This window comes from Melospiza georgiana, chromosome 4 (assembly GCF_028018845.1).
Source record: "Melospiza georgiana isolate bMelGeo1 chromosome 4, bMelGeo1.pri, whole genome shotgun sequence".
NCBI lineage: Eukaryota > Metazoa > Chordata > Aves > Passeriformes > Passerellidae > Melospiza > Melospiza georgiana.
In genome coordinates this window covers 22,494,589-22,514,316 of record NC_080433.1, presented here as the reverse complement: position 1 = coordinate 22,514,316, position 19,728 = coordinate 22,494,589, and the positions used below count along the sequence as shown (strand labels likewise).

General features: G+C 40.1%; 1 protein-coding gene across 1 annotated transcript in view; it reads left to right on the top strand.

Annotated features, from left to right (window-relative positions):
• Positions 1-19,728, top strand: part of SCUBE1 (signal peptide, CUB domain and EGF like domain containing 1) — a 190,323-nt gene that overhangs the window by 29,205 nt on the left and 141,390 nt on the right. Inside the window, exon 3 of the mRNA XM_058022515.1 lies at positions 1,618-1,746. Coding sequence (XP_057878498.1) covers positions 1,618-1,746 — 129 coding nt within the window. The remainder of the gene's footprint in view (positions 1-1,617; positions 1,747-19,728) is intronic.

Below are 19,728 nucleotides of genomic sequence, written 5' to 3'. Positions count from 1 at the left end.
TGGGCTGAGTGGGCACTTGTACAGCTCATGGATGGAAATTGTTAGTAAAGAATGAGAACCTTCAGAAAAAGAGCAGTGCTTTAAAGACTAGGAAATCTACCTTTAAGCAGCAGCTTGTATTTTGGTTTGGAAGATAATTTCTCCAGCTTCCTATTTCTGGTATTGCTATGGTGCCAAATGCTGAGTTACAAAATAGCCAGCTGGTTTTGCAAATAAAGCCAAGCCTGTCATTCCCTTTTCAAGCTGCTGAGAAGGTTGTACAAGGGGAAATTCAAAGCTGTTGAAGACAGGTGGATGGAGACTTGGAAAATTCTGAATTTAAGCTAGATTTCTGGGAGAGGCCAACATGAGGGAGAAGACTTGCAACAGAACTTGGGAAAAGCCTGTCCCTGCTCTCACAGATTGTGTGAGGAGGGACAAACCCAGCCATTCTCAATCCAAGCACCAGAAGTGGTGAAGGCACGGAGTGGCTGAGTCTGAGGTGGCTCTTCAGACAGGTCTGATTTTGCCCAAACCACCTTGTCCTCTTTGGATTCTATCTGGGTATCATACCAGGTAGCAAGAGCTTTTCGTGGAGTGCTTTTAAAAGGTGAAAAAAAAGAGAGAGAAAATCTATGTGAACATTAACCTAATTCAGAAAAATGTCAATCACCTCTGCAATGGAAGGCACATTTGAAATGTAATGCTGGGGTAACTCTGATATTCTAACAGGTGGTTTTCTAAAATAAAAACTTTATCTGTTTATCGTGTTCTGCCCAACTTAGGGAGATTAGCTGTGGTTTTTGGTCTAGCACAACACAAATTTAGAGCTGATACTTATCAAGCCATGAGGCTATCTTTAATTATTTATGTATTTTTAGTTGGTTGGTGCACACCACTTAATTATTCAGAAGAGTGACTGTGATACTGATGTTCCATGTATAAGCCAAAATACAGTTTGTAGAAAGAAGAAAGTTTGCTTTTTCTAGAATGAGTGATTTTTTATTTTTTGTATGAGGGAGGGAAGATCATGGCAGGATTGTTTGTAATTGAAACAGAATCCATCTCTCATCTTTTATGATCCTCTTTAAGATACAGACCAGTGTAAAAAAAACCTCAAACAACTCTATCATATCTTCTGAGGAGAAAATACTGACATTTTTGTGGTTCTGATTGCATGTGATTAATACAAAAGATTATAGTTTATTTGTTATAATAGGCATACTTTTGTCTCATGCCATATTACTACTATGCTTCTCATAGTTGTTACAAGCCAAAGGGTTCATTCATTCTTTGCTTAATTATATTGAAGCCAGAAAATAAAAACTACATTTTAAATATAAAGTGTAGCAAAATCAAGTGTTCCTTTTTTTATTTTTGACAGCATATTATTGTTTACTGCGAGGATACTCCAATTATTTTGTGCAAGAGTGTTCTATACATTGGCTTGCTGCTTTTCAGACAAATATGACCCTGATATATTCAGTCCCTGACCACGTATTGAAGTAGGTAAAATGAGCCTAAAAGAAAGATTAGGGATGGGCATATTTGAAAAAATGTGCTCAGTTGGAGAATTTTTTCTGTATTGTTAGAATTCTTTTTTTACAAAAGCTTTTTTTCTCTCCTCTTGTGTTTTAGATATCGACGAGTGTGAAAATGACTTCTACAATGGGGGTTGTGTCCACGAGTGTATCAACATTCCAGGCAACTACAGGTGCACGTGCTATGATGGATTCATGTTAGCCCACGATGGCCACAACTGTCTTGGTAAGTGGTGAATGCAAGAAACTTTCATTTCATGGCCGTGCCAAGAAGGCCTGATCTGTTTTCTGCATTTTATCATCTGGCACATCTTCAGAAAAGACTTGATCCAGGTCACAATGAATACATTCAAACGTGTGTGTTGGCCCCAGTGTGGTTTAGGTCACTCTTAATCTCAACATGCTCAAAGCAGAATGCCCATGTTTAATATTGCTGAGGAGAACCCTGACCCCCAAAGCCTGTGCTGGATGCTTGGGCTTCTTCTTCAAGAAAAGTAATCTGTTAAATATATTAAATATACTGAGATATATTTTGTCTGTTTCTTCCAACTTTTGTCATCCCAGTCATATCTTTAGAGCTTTCCCTCCCCTTTTTCCCCTTTTCAGGCAGTACAATTCTGGGAAATGGTGTATGAACATAAATTATGGAATGTTAGAAGTACAAGTAAGCCAGGGAAGAATACTTGGACAATGAAACAGGGCAGAAGAAACACTAATCACTGATAACTGGAGGGACACTGTCCACTGACTGTGAAAGCCCAGTGCAGGATCTTCATTGCTTCAGCAGTCTGAGGATTTAGGGATCTGTATTTTTGATTCATGGCCATTGCTCTGGTTCAAATAGCGTGGGTTTTTCCTAGAGTTACATAGGTGTATGTTCTTATTAGGAAATTCCTCACACCAGTTGCCTGGAAATGCCTACACTGCTATGTCCAGTTTCCCATAGCTTCTTACTTGTTGGTCATTTTTTGCTTAGAGACTCTATCTCACTATTCCCAATATAAATGCAATGACCACATTTTGGTACAGTCCTAAGTTAATTTCAAGGTGATGTTTATAAAACAGTGTGTAAAAGGGATATTTTTCTCTGGGTCAGCAGCAGCTGCACTTTAATAAAAACTGAGATATTTTCAATGAAATTCAAGAAATGAAGCAGCAAACCAGAAATATTGAAGTCCAGTATCACCAGTCTGCACTAACTGAAGATATGAAAGAACTAGGATTTCAGGGCAAGGATTTGATTAGCCTTTCAGTAGATGTATTTTGTACTGCATTTATTTTCAAACAGAGTAATATTTGTTCAGATGGATTATATATCCTGACCATTGACAGGGGTTTTTACTCAAACTTCCAAATTTCATTTGTAATAGAACAGACTAGAATAGATTTATTTGCCTCAGCCTGAGGTGGTCAAATGATTAATGGTGCAAGAGGTATTTCTCATACAAAGAACAGCCAGACATTAATTTAAAAAATAAAGAAAAGCTCTATTTATTCCAATATTCATAAATTCTTACTAAAACAGAACACAGACATAATCAAATAGTTCAAGTATTTGGAATTCATATAACTGTGCATATGTGTTGTTTCAAACAGCTTGCTAGTTTCAACTTTGCCCAAACAACTCCCATTATAGTAGGGAAAAAACCTTTTTGAAAAATGAACAGCAAAAGGAGTGACCTGATCAATGATGAGCCATTGAGGAGATCTGTGGGATTTTTTTTGGACCTGCTGTCTATGTTATTGCTCTCTGGTCATGAAATGAAAAGGCTAAATCTACAGAGATAGTCACACTTCTAATTACATTTTCATTAATTTATATCCAGCCACTTGATATTTTTGTGGGGGGTTTTTTTGTTGGTTTTTTTTTTCTTTTTTGATTTAAAAAAGAAAACAAAAATACAAACAGGTGACTACATTGGGAATAATAGCAAAGAGCTCCCTTTCTCCCGATGTACAACCTTAGGACACTAAAAGAGGTCACAATTGTCTTTCTGATTTTGAGACCATGGACTGGGGAGGTTGTGGCTGCAACTAATAAATGGTCTTTAGCATGTCTTAGTAAAATATCTGGTTTTACTTACAGACACTGCAAAGGGAATCAAGGAACATTCCCTCTTCCTTCCTTCCTTCTTTGAAATCTGAATAATTTTAGTGAGGGCCAGCATGTCTGCTTGCAGGTTTTAGACTGAAGATTTTAATTGTGACAATGACCATGCCAATCTTGCTATGGCTGTTTGTTGTGTGCTGACTCAGATTTGGGACACCATTGCTAGAAAAGAGAGAACTTTTTTTTTGATGGCATTTTTCTGCCATTATTTGCAACCCACCTAGTTGCTGGCATTGTCAGTTATATTGACTGTTGTGACAGCCTAGTGGTTTCCATTAGTAGAGTATCAGTTTTTGAAAAGGGGGACATTCTAATCCCTTCCCTTCTTGACCAGCTTTATTTCCCTTCTCTTATGCTACCAGAAATATGTAAATGTAGTAAGAGGTTGCAATGAGGTCTCATAAACAAACCCTGTATTTGCACAAACAAATTTAAATTAGGATTTCTATAATGTTTTGGAAATTGTTTTGCTTATTCCAAAGATTTTCTTTTTCACCATGATGAAATTAGGCATTGAATGGAATTGAAGTTTTGGTGAGTCCACTGGTTTCCATCTGTTCTTGCTTTTTGAGAAACCAGTCATTTTTCATGGATTTTATGGAGACAAGGAATGCTTCACAAGATTAGTATCAATGTTTTTCACCTTTCTTAGAACGAAAAAGATTTCATCAGAACTTCTGCATATCTTCTTTGACATCAGGATTTCTACATATCTTGCTTGGCTGTGGTCTCTGCAAGATCTTAAGCCATCTCTTCTTGACAGGGTTTACATTCCTTCATAAATCTTCACTGAATGTCTTTCTAATAACATCAGTACATCAAGATGACTAAAATCTTCTTTATAAATAGCAAACTTGGAGTATTCAATTACAGCAGATGGTGTGGACAAGTTAAGAGCTTTTTCCTGAGTTCTTCCTCCAACATTTCCTTTCTTCTTCCCTCCCTTCCTTCCTGCCTTCCTTCCTTCCTATGATGATATCCTTGTCTAGCTAAAAATAAACATTTTCTGCACTCCCTTGAGTAGTTTTTTCTCAAAAATTGCTCTAAATTCTGCTAAGTGGATGCAAGACTAGTATTTGGTGTCATACAGTAGGTTTGAAATATGATTTCCCTTCTTGTACATGAAATACAAATCAGAAGGGTTTTATAATGCTTATCTGTTTTGATGTAAATGAGAATAGCTACCACCTGCTTTCGTCTCTCCTTTTTGTGTGTTGTTTGGGTTTTTTTCATATTTTCTTTCTGCTGAGGTCTGATTTGTGATAGTCACTTTTTAAATAGGGAATAAGCATTGCTTTTTTTCATAAGCAATTCTTGCTGCCAGGCTGCACACGTCCTAACTCTTCCTTTTTTTAAAGATTAGGATAGGTTCTATGAAGTCCTCTGCTTTTTAGTAAGCATACTAAAGATGGTTGCAAATTCTTCGTAAAAAGTATCAAAAAAGATGCAAAGCAGCATGGACAAAAAAAAATTATTGTATTCAGAGACATGCTTATTTTATTTAAGAGTTTTTCTGTGGTATTAATTACTGTTGGAACATGTCTTGATGCCTTGTAAATAGTAATAAATTTGTCTTCAGAAAGTCCTGTATGGAAATGAAATAAAATTTTCATTGTTTTATAGATTAGTAACTAGGCAAACAGATTAAGTTACTTCTCAGTCTTCACACAAAGTCTACACCATAGGCAGGAATAGAATCCTTACCCTTCTGCATCCCTGATTTTATTTCAAATAGTCTGTGTAGCTTTGGTTTCTCTTACAGAAAAATAGCAATTACTAAGTTTGAACACCTGTAATATGATATCTCAATTGATTCTTTTGTATGTGTGACCTCCTGCAGATAACTATAAAAGTAGGTTTTGATGATTCAATATAGCTTATGGTTCTTCGGCAGCTAATTATTTGTCTGATTGAGAAGAATCCTGGAAGCAGAGGGAAATTCTGGTCAGAAATCAGGACAGAAGTGCAATTCCTAGTGTGTGTGATAAGTTCCATGGAGCTCTCTGCAGGAGCTGAGCAGACACAAGTGTGGCAGACACAGGCACAGTGTCAGCTGTGAATTGAATAGCAAGGTCCTGGCTGTGTCCACAACCTTGAAGGTGTGCTTGGAGCAAAAGGCCTGATTTTCCAGCCTGAAAAATGGAAATTAGCTTTTTATTTGTCTGTTGTCAGATGGTACGTTGCATCTCTTGACAAAGTGGCTAAGTCACATGGAAACCCCTGTGGGAAAGGAGTGGTGGCACTTTCCCTGGAGCATCTGAACCTGCTCCAGGAGTGGTATTGATTTGCCAGCTCTGGTAGGTGCAGCAAAGCAGCAATTCCAGCCAGTCATTTGGGAGCCTGCAGCTAAAAAAGAAACTTCTGAAATGAACCAGGAGCTGATGAGGCACAGGCCTTGAGATGCCTGTTATAAAATAGACCTTGGGATCTCAAACCAGTATAAAATTTCATGTTTGAAGTCACACAGTTTCGTTTCTTCTGTGGTCTGAGGTTAAGAGCTAAACCCAAGTACCTGTCTTGATATATTTCTTAAAAATCTCTTGGCTTACTTTAAAAGAGAAGAGGTTTAACCCTGCCATGGAGATTTAATTCTTGGCTGGGTGGTAATAATCTGCAATCTGACTCAGATGAAAAAACTAACATTACTATATGCATAGAATCACAGAATCATTTAGATTGGAAAAGCCCTCCAGGGTCATTGAGTTTAACCTTTAGATCATCAAGTCCAACTTTTAAATGTATATATATCACATCATATGATTCAATCATTTTTCAGTAAATGTTCCAGGGTTCTATGTTTTTGGGGTTTTTTTTCCAAAATAAACCCAAACCCATTAGAAATTAAATTCTACCTGTTTCTATCCTGTTGTTCAAACATAGACACTGGGACTTGGGATTGTGGCCTCATCTGACTATCAACATGAAGTGGGAGGGGAGTTGCAAATGTGTGAGAAATCATTCCTAAAGCTACCAGATGTATCTTGTCCAGAAGTGTCACATAACTCAGGATTGCATAATTACTGGTATGATTAAAGAGATCAGTGTCTTCCTTTTTATTTAGCTGTATTTTTCTTCTTCTCCTGACAGCTGTGCACAATTGTTGCTTGCCTAAACTCCCAGCAAATGCTGGTATTCCTGATGTTTATTTTTCTTTATGTTTCTCGACAGCTCAAATAGATTTTTTTTTAGTAACCTTTTTAATATGAAACTACACAGCTTTTGCAAAGTTGTTTTTAGTTTCATAAAAATATTTTAGAGGAGCTGAAAAATGGTCAATTTTCTTGGCCATCTTCCAGTTTTCCTTGCCCTTCTTTCCTAGTTCCAGAAGACTATTAGGTGAGCTGACAGTTATGTGTTGTCCCTCTCTAGCACATTAGCAGGTCCTCCAGTAATAATATCAGTTATAAACAGTCTTCCAGATTTTCCTGGTTAGTAATTCCAAGCCCATTGGCAGATGGAGGAAGGTTGAATATACCCAATAGCCTTCTTTTTATAACTCTTCCTTTTTTATTAAAACAAATGTAAAATTATGGTATTTTTCTAGAGAAGGTTAATAATTAAATCTTGAAGTTCTTACTCATTTCCAGACTTTTACTTGAACAGGATTTTGGGACTTGGAGGTGGTTTATGCCTTAAGAGAAGCAGGCCAGACCCCGAATCCGGTCTCAGTAGTTGAGTAGCAAGGAGCTGTTCTAACTGTGAGGGGTCCAAGCCACAAGATGGGAATGGGAATGTATAAAATATATGTTTATAGAAAAGATGAGAACTGTTGAAATGCAAGGTTTAACAGCACATTTATCTGCGTGTTTTAAACTCTTGTGAGCTCTGCCTTTCTGCAAAAGATGACAGGCAGTGATCAGGTCCTTGGGGTGTAGAAAGAGCCTTAAGATGAGGGGAGCTTCTGGTATTTAGCTACTGAACCTTCCCAAGACAAGCTGCAGTGAGCACATTCACACAAATCCATGCTACAAATTGCATAGCAGACTGCCTTGTAGTGACAAATGTGTTCTTGAAGAATGAAAAAATTGAAAGCATTTTTTGAAGTTCTTTGGTTTTCATATGCAAGTCTAAGTGACAAAGAAATTTATTTTCTGATATATTTCTTCAGCAAACTGATTTTTACCATATTCCTGGTTTCAGATATTTTACCAGTCTTTTTTGGTCTGTACATGAGATTAATAAGAACAGCTGTGATTCATCACAGCAATTTAAAGTATCCAGCCTTCGGGTACAGTAGTATGAATTAGATTTTAGAACACATATTGGTATTGCTATTCTGCAGTTTGTGCTGACTGATGAGTAGGTGCTGAGAAAATATGGATAGCTGGGATGTAAATGTTCTAGAGACAATTCTCTATTAGATGTTTACATGCAACTTCTGTATACATGGGTTTACTTTTGTTACTTGGCTGCCTGCATCTTGTGAAAGTCTCCATGGTGCCAAATGATAGCAGGCAGTCAGAAAACTAAATGAAATCTCTCTTTCAAGATGGGTATAACATCTGAGTTCTGATGATCTTCCAACATCCAGTAAAAATCTGGAATTCTCTTGGTGATTAATGGAAAGGTCATTGGTATCCAGCCCTCTCTGAAGCTGGGATCTCAACACTCTGCTTTCCTTATCTTGCTTTTTCTATTTCTGTGTAAAGTTTCCTCCTTTAAAAGTACTCTAATGTCTGGTCACCCCACATTAATCTTTGGAGTTCAAATGGGATATAACTTTCTTTACATGTTAATTTGCTGTATGTTTGCTTTCTTAAGCCAATGTGATCTGAAAAGTACCAAAACAAGTGAGAGTATAAATCAGCATAGACCAAAGGTTTTTGTTAGGCATGGGGAAATAATCAAAAGTGTAGAATAAATCTTGGTGGCTGTCAGCTATGAAGTCGGATTCTCAGACTGTCATAATAAATTAGGAAACTGGGAGCTCTGTGACAGCAGCATCAATCTCAGTCTCTTGTTTCTGCAAGTCTTCTTGTTGTCTGAGCCTTTTTCTTCTTTTTTTTAAATACTTACTCCCTGGAGGAGGTAATCAATCACAGCAAAGATTTCTCTACATGGAACACTCAGGAAAGTAAAGAATAAGAGAATAAGCAGCTTAGAGTGTGAAGCTAATATGTGTAAGTTAAATCCCATATGGATGCTCTATGTTAGTTTAATATGGCTGTAGATAGTGTCTTGGCTCAACAAGCTCAGAGATACTGCATCCTTACTGCTTTACCTCATTTGTGTTAGTTTTGTGTCTTTTGTTAATTCATTTTAACTTTCTCATTATAGCAAATTTTAATAGCAAATTTCTGAGTCAGTGTGGCCTCTGTTGATGTATTCCTTAATGGAAAAACTATAAAATATGTTGAATTTATCAAAGCTTTGGGAGCTGCATTGTGTTTAGTGCTTACTTAAACCAAGGTAGAATGTGTGTTCACCTGAGGGTGCAGGATTCCAACCTCTAATGGGTGTGTCAGGTGTGTATGGCATTCAAGCCCTCCCTAAAGAAATGGTGCCTTTTTGAGTCCTAGAAATTCCATAGGTCCAGTTGAAACACTGAATTCATATGGATTACAAAAAGACATCAGACAAAGAAGTCATCAGATCCCTGATTTCAAAGAGTCAGTGTCGAGCTATGCTTAGAATGCAGTCAGAACTTGGCAGTGTTGATTTATGATAAACAATATGATTTATATAGTCAAGAAACAGCCATCACAAAGAATATCTGCCACATAGTTGCTGGCTGTATTAGAAAATGAGACCTAACTCTTTTCCAGTAGGAATGAGTTCTAGATGAAAGGTTGGTAGTGAATTTCTTGCTAAGTAGATTTTAGTGTCTCAGATTTCCATAGTGCCCTGCCTTTGCTGTCTAACACTCTTCATGATTTTCTGCATCTTTACATTATTCTTTTGACTTCAGTGTGCAGTGTGCAAACTTGAAAGCTTGGATCCGACTACAAGACTAAGGTAGAGGCTTGTTTTTACTGCTTTCATTACCTTCTGCAGACTTCAGTCCAGTTCCTTTTCAAGCATCTCAAAATATTCCTTGTTTTTACTGGAGTTGGATCAGAGCAGAAGACATAGTTTTGCATAAACGAGGAACATGGAGTAGTTGATGGCAGCATGTTTTAATATTACTTTTTTGATGACTGTAGCTAACATCAAAATAATAATAATTACTCATTAAAAAGTCACTGGACATACTTTTACAAGAATGATTGTCTAGAGAATTTGCAATGTTTGAGATTAAAGCAAAATTTATTACTAAGAGGCCTTATGAGATGTGGAAAGAAATTATTAGAAACAATTCACTCAAGTCTTCAAAAAGGGCAAGAAGGAAGACCCTGGAAACTACAGTTCGGTCTGCCTCACCATTCCTGGAAAGGTGATGGAACAGCTCATCCTGCATGTTATCTCTGAGCATGTGGAGGAAAAAAAATCATAAAATCACAGAATGGTTTGGGTTGGAAGGGACCCTCAAGATCATTCAATTCCACCTCCTGCCATGGGCAGAGACATCTTCCACTATCCCAGGTTGCTCCAAGCCCCGTCCAGCCTAGCCTTGGACGATTGTAGGGATTAGGCAGCCACAGCTTCTCTGGGCAACCTGTGCCAGGACCTCTCCACCCTCACAAGGAAGAGTTTCTTCCTAATTTCAAATCTAAATCTACCCTCCTGTAGCTTAAAGCCATTTTCCATTGTCCTGTCACTGCATGTGCTTGTAAAAAGCCCCTCTCTCACTTTCTTGTAGGCTCACGTCAGCTACTGCAAGGCCACAATGAGGTCACCCCAAAGCCTTCTCTTCTCCAGGCTGAACAATCCCAATTCCCTCAGCCTTTCCTCCCAGCAGAGCTGCTCCATCCCTCTGCTCCCCTTGGTGTCCCTGCTCTGGCCTGGCTCCAGCAGCTCCCTGTCCTTGCTGTGCTGGGCCCAGGGCTGGATGCAGCCCTGCAGGGGGGCTCAGCAGAGAGGGGCACAGGGGCAGAATCCCCCCTGCCCTGCTGCCCTGGGGCTCTGGGTGCAGCCCAGCACAGGGGGGCTCTGGGTTGGGGCAGGGCCAGCTCTCACCCACAGCAGCCCCAGGTCCTTCAGCCAGGGCTGCTTCCTCTGCTCATCCCCTGCCTGGATCCATCACACACAGGGATGTGCCCAAGACAGGGGCAGTACCAGCACTTGGTCTGGTTAAACCTCATGAGATTCCCATGGGCCAGGGCTCAAGCTTGTCCAGGTCCCTTTGGATTGTCACTGCACCCTCAGCTTGGTGCCATCTGCAAAGCTGCTGAGGGTGATCCCTTTGTTTTTATCATGGATTCTCCAAGGGGAAATCACACTTGACTAGTTGGATAGCCTGCTGTGATGGAATGATGGGCTGGAGATGAGGGAGAGCAATGGGTGTTCTCTGCCTTGACTTCTCAAAGGCTTTTGACACTGTCCCCCACAAGATCCTTGTGAGTGAGCTCGGGGAGGGCAGGTTGGCTAAGTGGGCTTTGAGGTGCTTTGAGAACTGCCTGAACAGCAGAGCAGCAGTGCCAGGCCTGGCTGGAGGCCTGTACCCAGTGGTGTCCCCAGGGGTCAGGACTGGCCCTAGTATTGTTCCTCTTACTCATCAGGCCCTGGGTGAAGGGGAGATGTATCAGCACATTTGCTGATGATACAAAACAGGAAGGAGTGTCCTGTCACACCATTCTGTGCTGTCATTCTGTGAAACCCAGGCAGGTTGGGGAACTGGGCAGAGAGGAACACAACAAAGTTCAGCGAAGGCAAGGTCAGGCTCCTTCACCTGGGCAGGAACAACCCCAGGTACCAGGACAGGCTGGGGTGATCTCCTGGAGAGCAGCTCTGAGGAGAAGGACCTGGGAGTCCTGGTGGACACTGAAATGTTCCCAAGCCAGCAGTGTCCTGAGGGCAAGGAGGTGGAATCCCCAGTGGAATCCTAAGGAGCATCAGGAAGAGCATTGCAAGCAGCTCAGGGAATGATCCTACCCCTCTGCCTGGCCGTGGGAGGTGCATCTGGAGAGCCATGTCCAGCTCTGGGCTCCTCAGGACAGGAGGGACATGGAGCTCCTGCAGTGGGGTCAGCAAAGGGCTGTATAGATGATGAGGGGACTGGAGCATCTCTCCTGTGAGGAACAAAATGGGCGAAGACATGACTGAGAGGATCTTATAAATGCACACAAATATCTTCAGGGACAAGGGGCACAAACTGAAACACGTGAAGTCTCCTTCTGAATATAAGGAAAAAATTCTTTACTGTGAGAGTGACAGAGCACTGGAACTGGCTTCCCAGAGAGGCTGTGAAGTCTCCTTCTCTGGAGAGATTCAAAACCTACCTGGACATAATCCTGTGCAACCTGCTTTAGAGGTATTGGGCTAGATGATCTCCAGGGGTTCCTGCCAACCCTATCTGTTCTATGTTTCTGTAATGAAAATATATTTTGTTACATAAATTGTGCCATAGTTTGGAGCAATAATGTTTGAAAGGGTAGAGAAACTATTTAATTATTTGTGTTGTTATTTTGAAGGCATAATTAAGAAATTGCTTCTGAAATTAATCAGAAATTCCAGAAAAATTATGAGTATGACAGCAATGAAAGGGTTCTGGACCCGACTAAGGATTTTGGGGGGTTGGATTTGTAGTGTGTGACCAATCATATAGGGCTTGTTAAATAAGATGCTAAGCACTCTGGTCCCAGTGCATCAAAATTTCTATGTGCACAACAGGTACAAATCATGGTATCTTGCTGCCTGTACAACTGCAGTGCTTTCTTAAATAGACCTGAGAGTGGCTATATGTCACCAAATGCTGTTCAGTACTTACAAAAAACTCCTAAACTTCCTATATGAACATGTTAGGGAAGTCTAAGAGACTTGGTTTTAGTCACTTTTTAAATAACTTGAAGATCTCCTCTAGTCTATAAAACGGGAGTGGACCACAGGCTCAGGCTGTTAATGACTGCACGTTGATAGAATGTGAGTACTCATTCTTGTGCTCTGAAATTACATGAATACCCCAGGCAAGGACTGAGTTTTGCTTTGAGTAGATTCCAGCAAGTGTCCACTTCATCATTTCACACAGACTGTTTGAGTGGGACCTCAGGGCTTTCAAGTTGCAGAATTTGTCAGTAGATGGTCAGTCCATTTGCCTTAACATGTAAATAGTTTCCCCTCTGATTTAAGGTTCTGTACAACCAATATTAGGTATCTCAGAGTAAAAGGTAAGAAAGCTTTCAGTGGAATGCCTGTAGAAAGCTCTGCATTGTTCCTGTAATTTACAGATTAATTTACATGCAAGAATCTGTTGGATTGGGTCCAGCAGAGGGCTGTGGAGATGATCAGGATACTAGAAATCTCTTGTATGAAGAGAGGCTGAGAGACCTGGGCCTGTTTAGTCTGGAGAAGAGACGACCAAAAGAGGATCTTACCAATGTCTGTCAGTATCTGCATGGAGGGTGTCCTGACAAGAGTTGGGAGCCAGGTTCTTCTCAGTGAAGCCAAACAGCAGGATGAGAGTCAATGGGCAGAAACTGAAACTCAGGAAGTGTTCCATGAGGAACATCAGGAGAAACTTCTTTACTATGCAGGCAACTGAGCGCTGGCAGCCCAGAGAGGATGTGGAGTCTCCTTCCATGGAAGACCCTCAAAAGCCATGTGGACACAATCCTGAGTAATATGCTCGAGGATGACCCTGCCTGAGCAGAGAGGTTGGATGATCTCCAGAATTCTTATGGTTTTTCCTTTAAAAATTGCACAGTGTTATATAGCTGTTAGAGAAATCCATTTATGTGTTCCCGAGTGCTGGCAAAAAGAATATGCAGGTCTGCTGAATTTGACAGGGAAGGTGGAGTTAAGGTGGTTGTTTGTTTTGATTTATTTTGGATTCTTTGTTTGTGTTGGCTGTACACTACCAAGCCAGCTCCAAACTTACTAAATTCTCACCTTCTCTACATAAATATGATATTCCTGAAGTCGGGTTTTTAGACTGCTTTTCATTGCTAATTCCCAGCTCAGGGCAATGTTGGTCTCTCTTTATAAGAGGTGAATGTGGCTGATGTGTCCATCTGTTGAGTTGCTTAGTACTACACAACTTACTGTAGCTTACGTGTTCTAATGGGTGGCTGCTGCTTAGCTAGTGCATAGGGGTCCAACTGTTTTCTTAAACCCAGGTAGTCAAAAAAAACCCCAGCCAACCAGTTCAGCTTTGTACTGTGTGATATAGAACAGCTGGGTTGAGTAGTAAGCTAGTGTTGCCATTTCATATTAAAAAAAAAAAATACTGTTTGCTGTAAGATCTTAAATATGTTCCAGGTATTTCTGTCCAGAGAAATCAGAAAACATTTTTGTTCTAAATACTGGGATTTGTGTTGCTCATGCTTAGGAGAGTGGAAATGCTGAACTCATTTCCCAGGTGGCAAAAATGCCCATTTGCCCAACCATTTTGTGCCAAAGGAAGCATTCATTCTCTGAAACTATTCAGAAACTGAGGCTGTGTTTATAAAACACTTTTCACCAATGGAGATACTTTCAGGGAAATGTAATTGTTTTGATATGACCTACAGGAAGGATTTCAGCATTTTGGAATCTCCTGGTGCTCTCATGAGGTGCTCTCTGCATTTTCTGTTCCCCAAAATTTTAATGAGTAGATATGTGTCTGACTAAGCAAATTCACCTGAATAAGCCAATCTTTTTATACTCCTGCTATAGTTCTCATTACCCTGTATTGAAAGCTGTGCTTGAGACTCTCCCATTTCTTCCACTTTTCATGGACCTCAAGTATTGTCCATATAGAGCATGAGAATGACTTCAAGGCCTACTCGGTGCTGCAGTGTTGAGGTTAAAATCACTCATCTGTTAAAATCATCTCACAGTTAGAGAGGCCCCAAACTGTGTTACTGACAGATAACAAAAATCTTTAATCTAGCCATTTTCTAGGCTCTTATTACCAGAGCTCAGGAAGGAAGTACTTCTTGTGCCATAGACCTGGAAAATCTTACCAACTTGGGACGGAGATACTGTCTCACTTTCCATGTCAAGTTTCATGGTTTGTTTACCCCAAAAGAAAAAATCTTTCTTTTGGGGTAAAGCCAGTAATAACAATACAACAAGAACAACAACAAGCAGTTTTAAGATAACCCAAACCAGATTTTTGTAATCTTGGTAGGGTCTATAAGTAAATGTAAAAGGAAGCAGGTATAAGCAGTAATTTTCCTGGAAGAAGGACAGTTCTGTTCAGCCTGCAGCAGTTAATGATGCTGAGGAAAAAAGACAAGGGGGCATATGATAATAGACTAAATAATTTACTTATCTCAAATTTTTCCTTCAATTGATCTGGACTGCTGCTTGTTTGTATCTGTAATTAGCTTCCCTCTACTAGTTTATGGAGTAATGTTAATCCAGCATTTGCCACTTGGAGTGCCTACTTATAACTATGAAATAAATAGGGCAGGAGATCTTTCTCCTTTTTAATGCCTTTATTAAAAATCAGCTCAGGTGGGGAGAACCGACGGGTTGTGCACGCGCTGCTGCTGCTCCCAGGAATGACTCGGAGGAGGAGGAGGAAGAGTGAGTGCAGCTGTGTCCGCTGGTCTGCAGGCAGAGCTGGGGCTTCCATCCTCACAAGAGCACCAGGAGATTCTAAGTTTTTCAGTTAGACATTCAAGGTCCTCTTTCTAGCCAACACCTTTTTAGGTTAGGGTGGAAGGTTAAAAGGGTCTTAGCAGACACTGGATTCCATTCTTCACCTCTAGACATCACTTAGATCTCTTAATTCCATGGTAGCTTGTTGTTTTAGGGGTTTTTCCTGGTAGATTTGTGAAGTGTTTCCACATTTGCATACCAGCCTGATGTCACCTCCTCCTCACGACCCCAGATGCCATTTTCCATGAAAAAGCAGGGTGATACTCAACAAAGAGGGATTTCTAACTATCAACAACAGTTAATTAAAGAAAAACTATTAACCATAGGTGATTACAACATGAAATTATTAACAACAAATATTCAAAACTCCCACTTAGCAGCAATTGGTTTAACCTGTTAACTTTGCAACTTTTAAAAAAATGGACAACTTTTCTGCACATAACAACTAGATGTCCATGGGAACTGCAAACTTACACTAATGGAGCTGTGGATGTCTGTGCCTCACAGAAGAGCTTCATGTCTGCTGGCATTCCCTGGACAGTGGCACAGATGAAAAGAAGTGTGATCAAATTCACATGCAATTGTCTTAAAGCCTGAATCAAAAGAGTGGATAACATGAACAAATAATTGAGCAGGAACTTTGTTGAGTTTAGGCACTGTTGTGAGGAGGCCACCTGTGAAAGCATAGAAGCTACAACTGTCACATTCAGGGATATGGATGTTTATTTTGGAAATGCTAAAATCTGTGAAAATGGTTTTGGTGTCTTAAGAGGAGAGAGAGAGTGGTGGCCAGTTGATTAAGAAGGGACAAACGACATCAAGAGAGTTGAACTTGATGCAACATCCACGCAATATCCATGGGGCTGTTACTTTCAGCTCAGCAAGTGGGCAGCAATCACATGCAGCAGAGTTAAACTGGGAGTTACGTGTGTGTTTCCTAGGCTGTACAGAGCAAAGAAGTCTCTTGCAGCTGCTTTTACGCCGTGTTTGCCTACTGTGAAATTTAAAACATTCCACTGTGTGTCAGAAAATAACTACAGAAAAGATTTGAAGCATCCTTTTCAAGTTGTGCAGGCAAACAAGATGCCCAGTCAGTGGGTGCTGAGTGGGAGTGGATAGGTGATTGTATCCCATTAAAAGACTGAATTCTCCAGGACAGATCGCAGCCATCACTTTAAGTGTTCTATCCTTGTACATATAAAAAGAGTGGTTCTAGAGATCAATTAATTCATCAATTACTTTAACATGATTGTAGTATTCATCACCCATGAACATTCTTGTGATTGTTTCTTTATGTCTCCCATCTGCAAAATGTGCTTTATTTCTTGGGGACAGGTAGTTTTGCACACTTTTTGTTGGTTTGGGAGGTGTTTTTTATGTCTAGTTCAGTAAACATTGACTACTGTAGGATCCCTCTTCTGTAAGTGCATCTTTTCTCACCAAGGGCTCTAAAGGGTGTTTTTGCAACTGTGGGAGTGAATGAAGCATTGAATTCAGGGCTGTGGTGCTCTTTCTCCTTTTCTTCACCAGATTTTTCAGTTTCTGAAAGGAGGGGACAAAAGTAGAATCTAGCCTCATGTGCAAATAACAGAGAATTCAGGCCCAGCTTTTAATTTTTTGATGAAGTCTGATTTCAGATCTGCTGGAGATACAAATGCTGTGTACATAGGTAGCAATGTCTATTGCCTCTATACTTCTCCCTGCATGCTCATATGAAGTCAGTTTAAGGAAGATGGTTTGGCAGCTCTTCCAATTAGCAGTGATTCTTGTTTCCATGGCCCCCTCAGCTGCTGCAAGGGATCTCCCTCCCTACCTTCACAGCGTGTCACTGCTTGTAGGAGTGTTCCAGCAGGAGCACCTGCCTGCAGCCTCTGATCTGATACCACTCCTACATGCCAGATTTGCTCTTTGGACTCACATGGGTATCTTGAGATCCCATCTTCCAAGACACCCACTCCAACAGAGCATCACGGTACTTGGAGGATTAGAGAAGTGAGAAGAGTGTGTTCCAAATGCTGCTGTCATTAAAGGTTAACTCACAGAAATGAGCACATTTGGTTTTAAACATGATATACTGAAGTAATTTGAATTGTTTCTGTGATTATCTTATTTGTGTATTGCTGTGCTTCAGGGTTCAGAATAGATGAGAGAGACAGTACGAGGCTAGGGAGGATTTGTAAGATGAAGAAAAATGCAGAAAAAGTAAGTAGTGAATGAATATTTACTCTTTCTCACAATAATGGAATCTGGGGGCATTCATCCAGAATATGAAGTAGCATTTTAGAAATAAACAAAAGTATGTAATTTTTACAAAACTTAGAATAAAATTAAATCTCATAATTGAATTGCAGAAGTGATTGCCCCATCATGTTGGGCTCATTGGAGATTGGAGAAATCACACAGGAAAGACCCAGCAGGACAATAGCCTAGGAAGTGACTTAGGAGAGTTGATAGGTGTGTGATGCTGAAACCTGGGAGAACATGTCTGCAATGGTATTGTCCCATCTTTACAGTCTTCTCCTGAGTATCAGCTACAAAGACAGTGTCAGAGATGCTGGGCTAGGTGTGAATTTGGTATAATTATGACTGTAGTAAATCCAACACTGTGATTTTTAAAAATTTATTTAGACTTTTCAGCCAGCTTTCTGACTAGAAATATTCAGAATATAATGATTTTAAAATTCCAGAATCAGGCACTTACATTTTCCAAGCCTATGGTTGCTAATCTTTTCCCTTACAAATGAAAAATATCCCAAGTGGTGTTTTGTTGCTAACATTTGTGTCAAGTCTGCAGTATTGCTATCAGTTCTTCATCTCTCTGTCATGATGTTCTGCACTGGTTAAATAGGCATCTTAAAGATATCTTCCAAAAGTTTCTAAGAGTAGCTTAGAGGAAAAAAAATAGCAGGATCAGCTCCTTAGATCATGAGTCAAAATCCTGTTTTTGGAAGTCTTGGTGCAACAGCAAGTACATTTTACTATGGTTCCCAAATGCTTTGGTGATTTTGAAGACTCAGATTTCTGAGGGTCTTAAGTGTTCATGAAAATGCTGACATAAAAATGTCAGAAGGAAGGAAGAGAAGATCAGGGGAGGAAGAAAACAGTGGACATACTGTTCCTGGCATTGACTCTGTGTAGTGTTTCCACTTCTTCTCTTCCTGCTCGTGGTTTTGGTTTCAGGTACCCTTAGCAGACCTTTCTCCATGGTATGCAAACAGGACACTCTGCTGAAAGAGCTTCTTTAGGCCAAACACTGCAGGAAGCTCTGTGCCAGATCAGGGTGAAACACCAGTGAAGTTAATTTGAAAAATCCATCAGATAAATTAAATGAGAAACTGAAAACATTTGTTTATTTAATACATAAAACATTCATCTTTATCAACTGTAATATTTCCTATCCTTTGATACTGTTCCACACTACCACTCTCCAGAGGATCTCATCTTACTAAGGTACAGAACACGAGTTTGATTATATGAAGGCAGTGGGCCAAAAAGCTAGAGGTCTTATGCAAATTGAAATCTGCATTCATTTGCATAATGCTTCTGATATAGAGATATAGATATAGCTACATATGTATGCATTTATGCAGCCGTTATCTCTCTGTCTCTCTTGAAAGATCCTTCTCCTTTCCCAGCCTTTCCCTGAGCTGGCTCTTGCCCTGGTCCTGCTTGTTCTTGGTGAGGACTGGCCACTCTGAAGTCCAGGAGCTCCCCTCCCTGCCAACATAGGTTTGTCCCTGGTCTAAATTCTGCAGCAGCAATTCTTGCTTTTGTGCTGGTGGTGATCGGAGCTGTTTATTTGTGCTGGTAAGGAGCAGCTAAAAGCTGTGGAAACTGAGCTATTTCTAGGTGCTTCCAGCAGCAGTTGGCTTTGGCAAACAGAATCACAGGACAGTTCTTTGTGATGAGCATTATAGAGGATGGCTTAAGGATGTGTATTCACTCTCTACTAGTTCTTCATCCTCTTTTTGAGGATGAGGGTGGGAGCCATGTGGAATAACCATCTGAGCTCAGCTCAGGTGAGACTAATTTAACATTCTTTAGTGAGTTTGGATTGTAAAGACTTGGTGAAATCTTCCTGCATCAGTTGGGTTTTGGGACTCAACTCTCCCATGAGAACTGGATAATGTACTTTAGGAGCCAGCACACTATCAGGTGGGGAGACCAAGCTGAAACTTCTGTCATATAAGGAGGATGGGAAATGGATTTGACCTTCCATACACCAGTTTAAAAGAATGGAGGCTTGCTCCTTCTACCTTGAGGCTGCCATCCTCAGAGACAATCTGAATTATTGTCTCCTGACAATCCTGAATGATCAGTGGTACCTGATTTTGTGTAAAAGTTTATGAAAGAAGACCTGTCTATTGCTCAAAAGAAGAGAAAAATTCTGTTCCATTAAGAATAGAGTAATAAACCAAGTAAGCTTTGTATTTGTGCTTAATAAATTTTAAAGGTTTTAATATGGGTTTAGTTGGG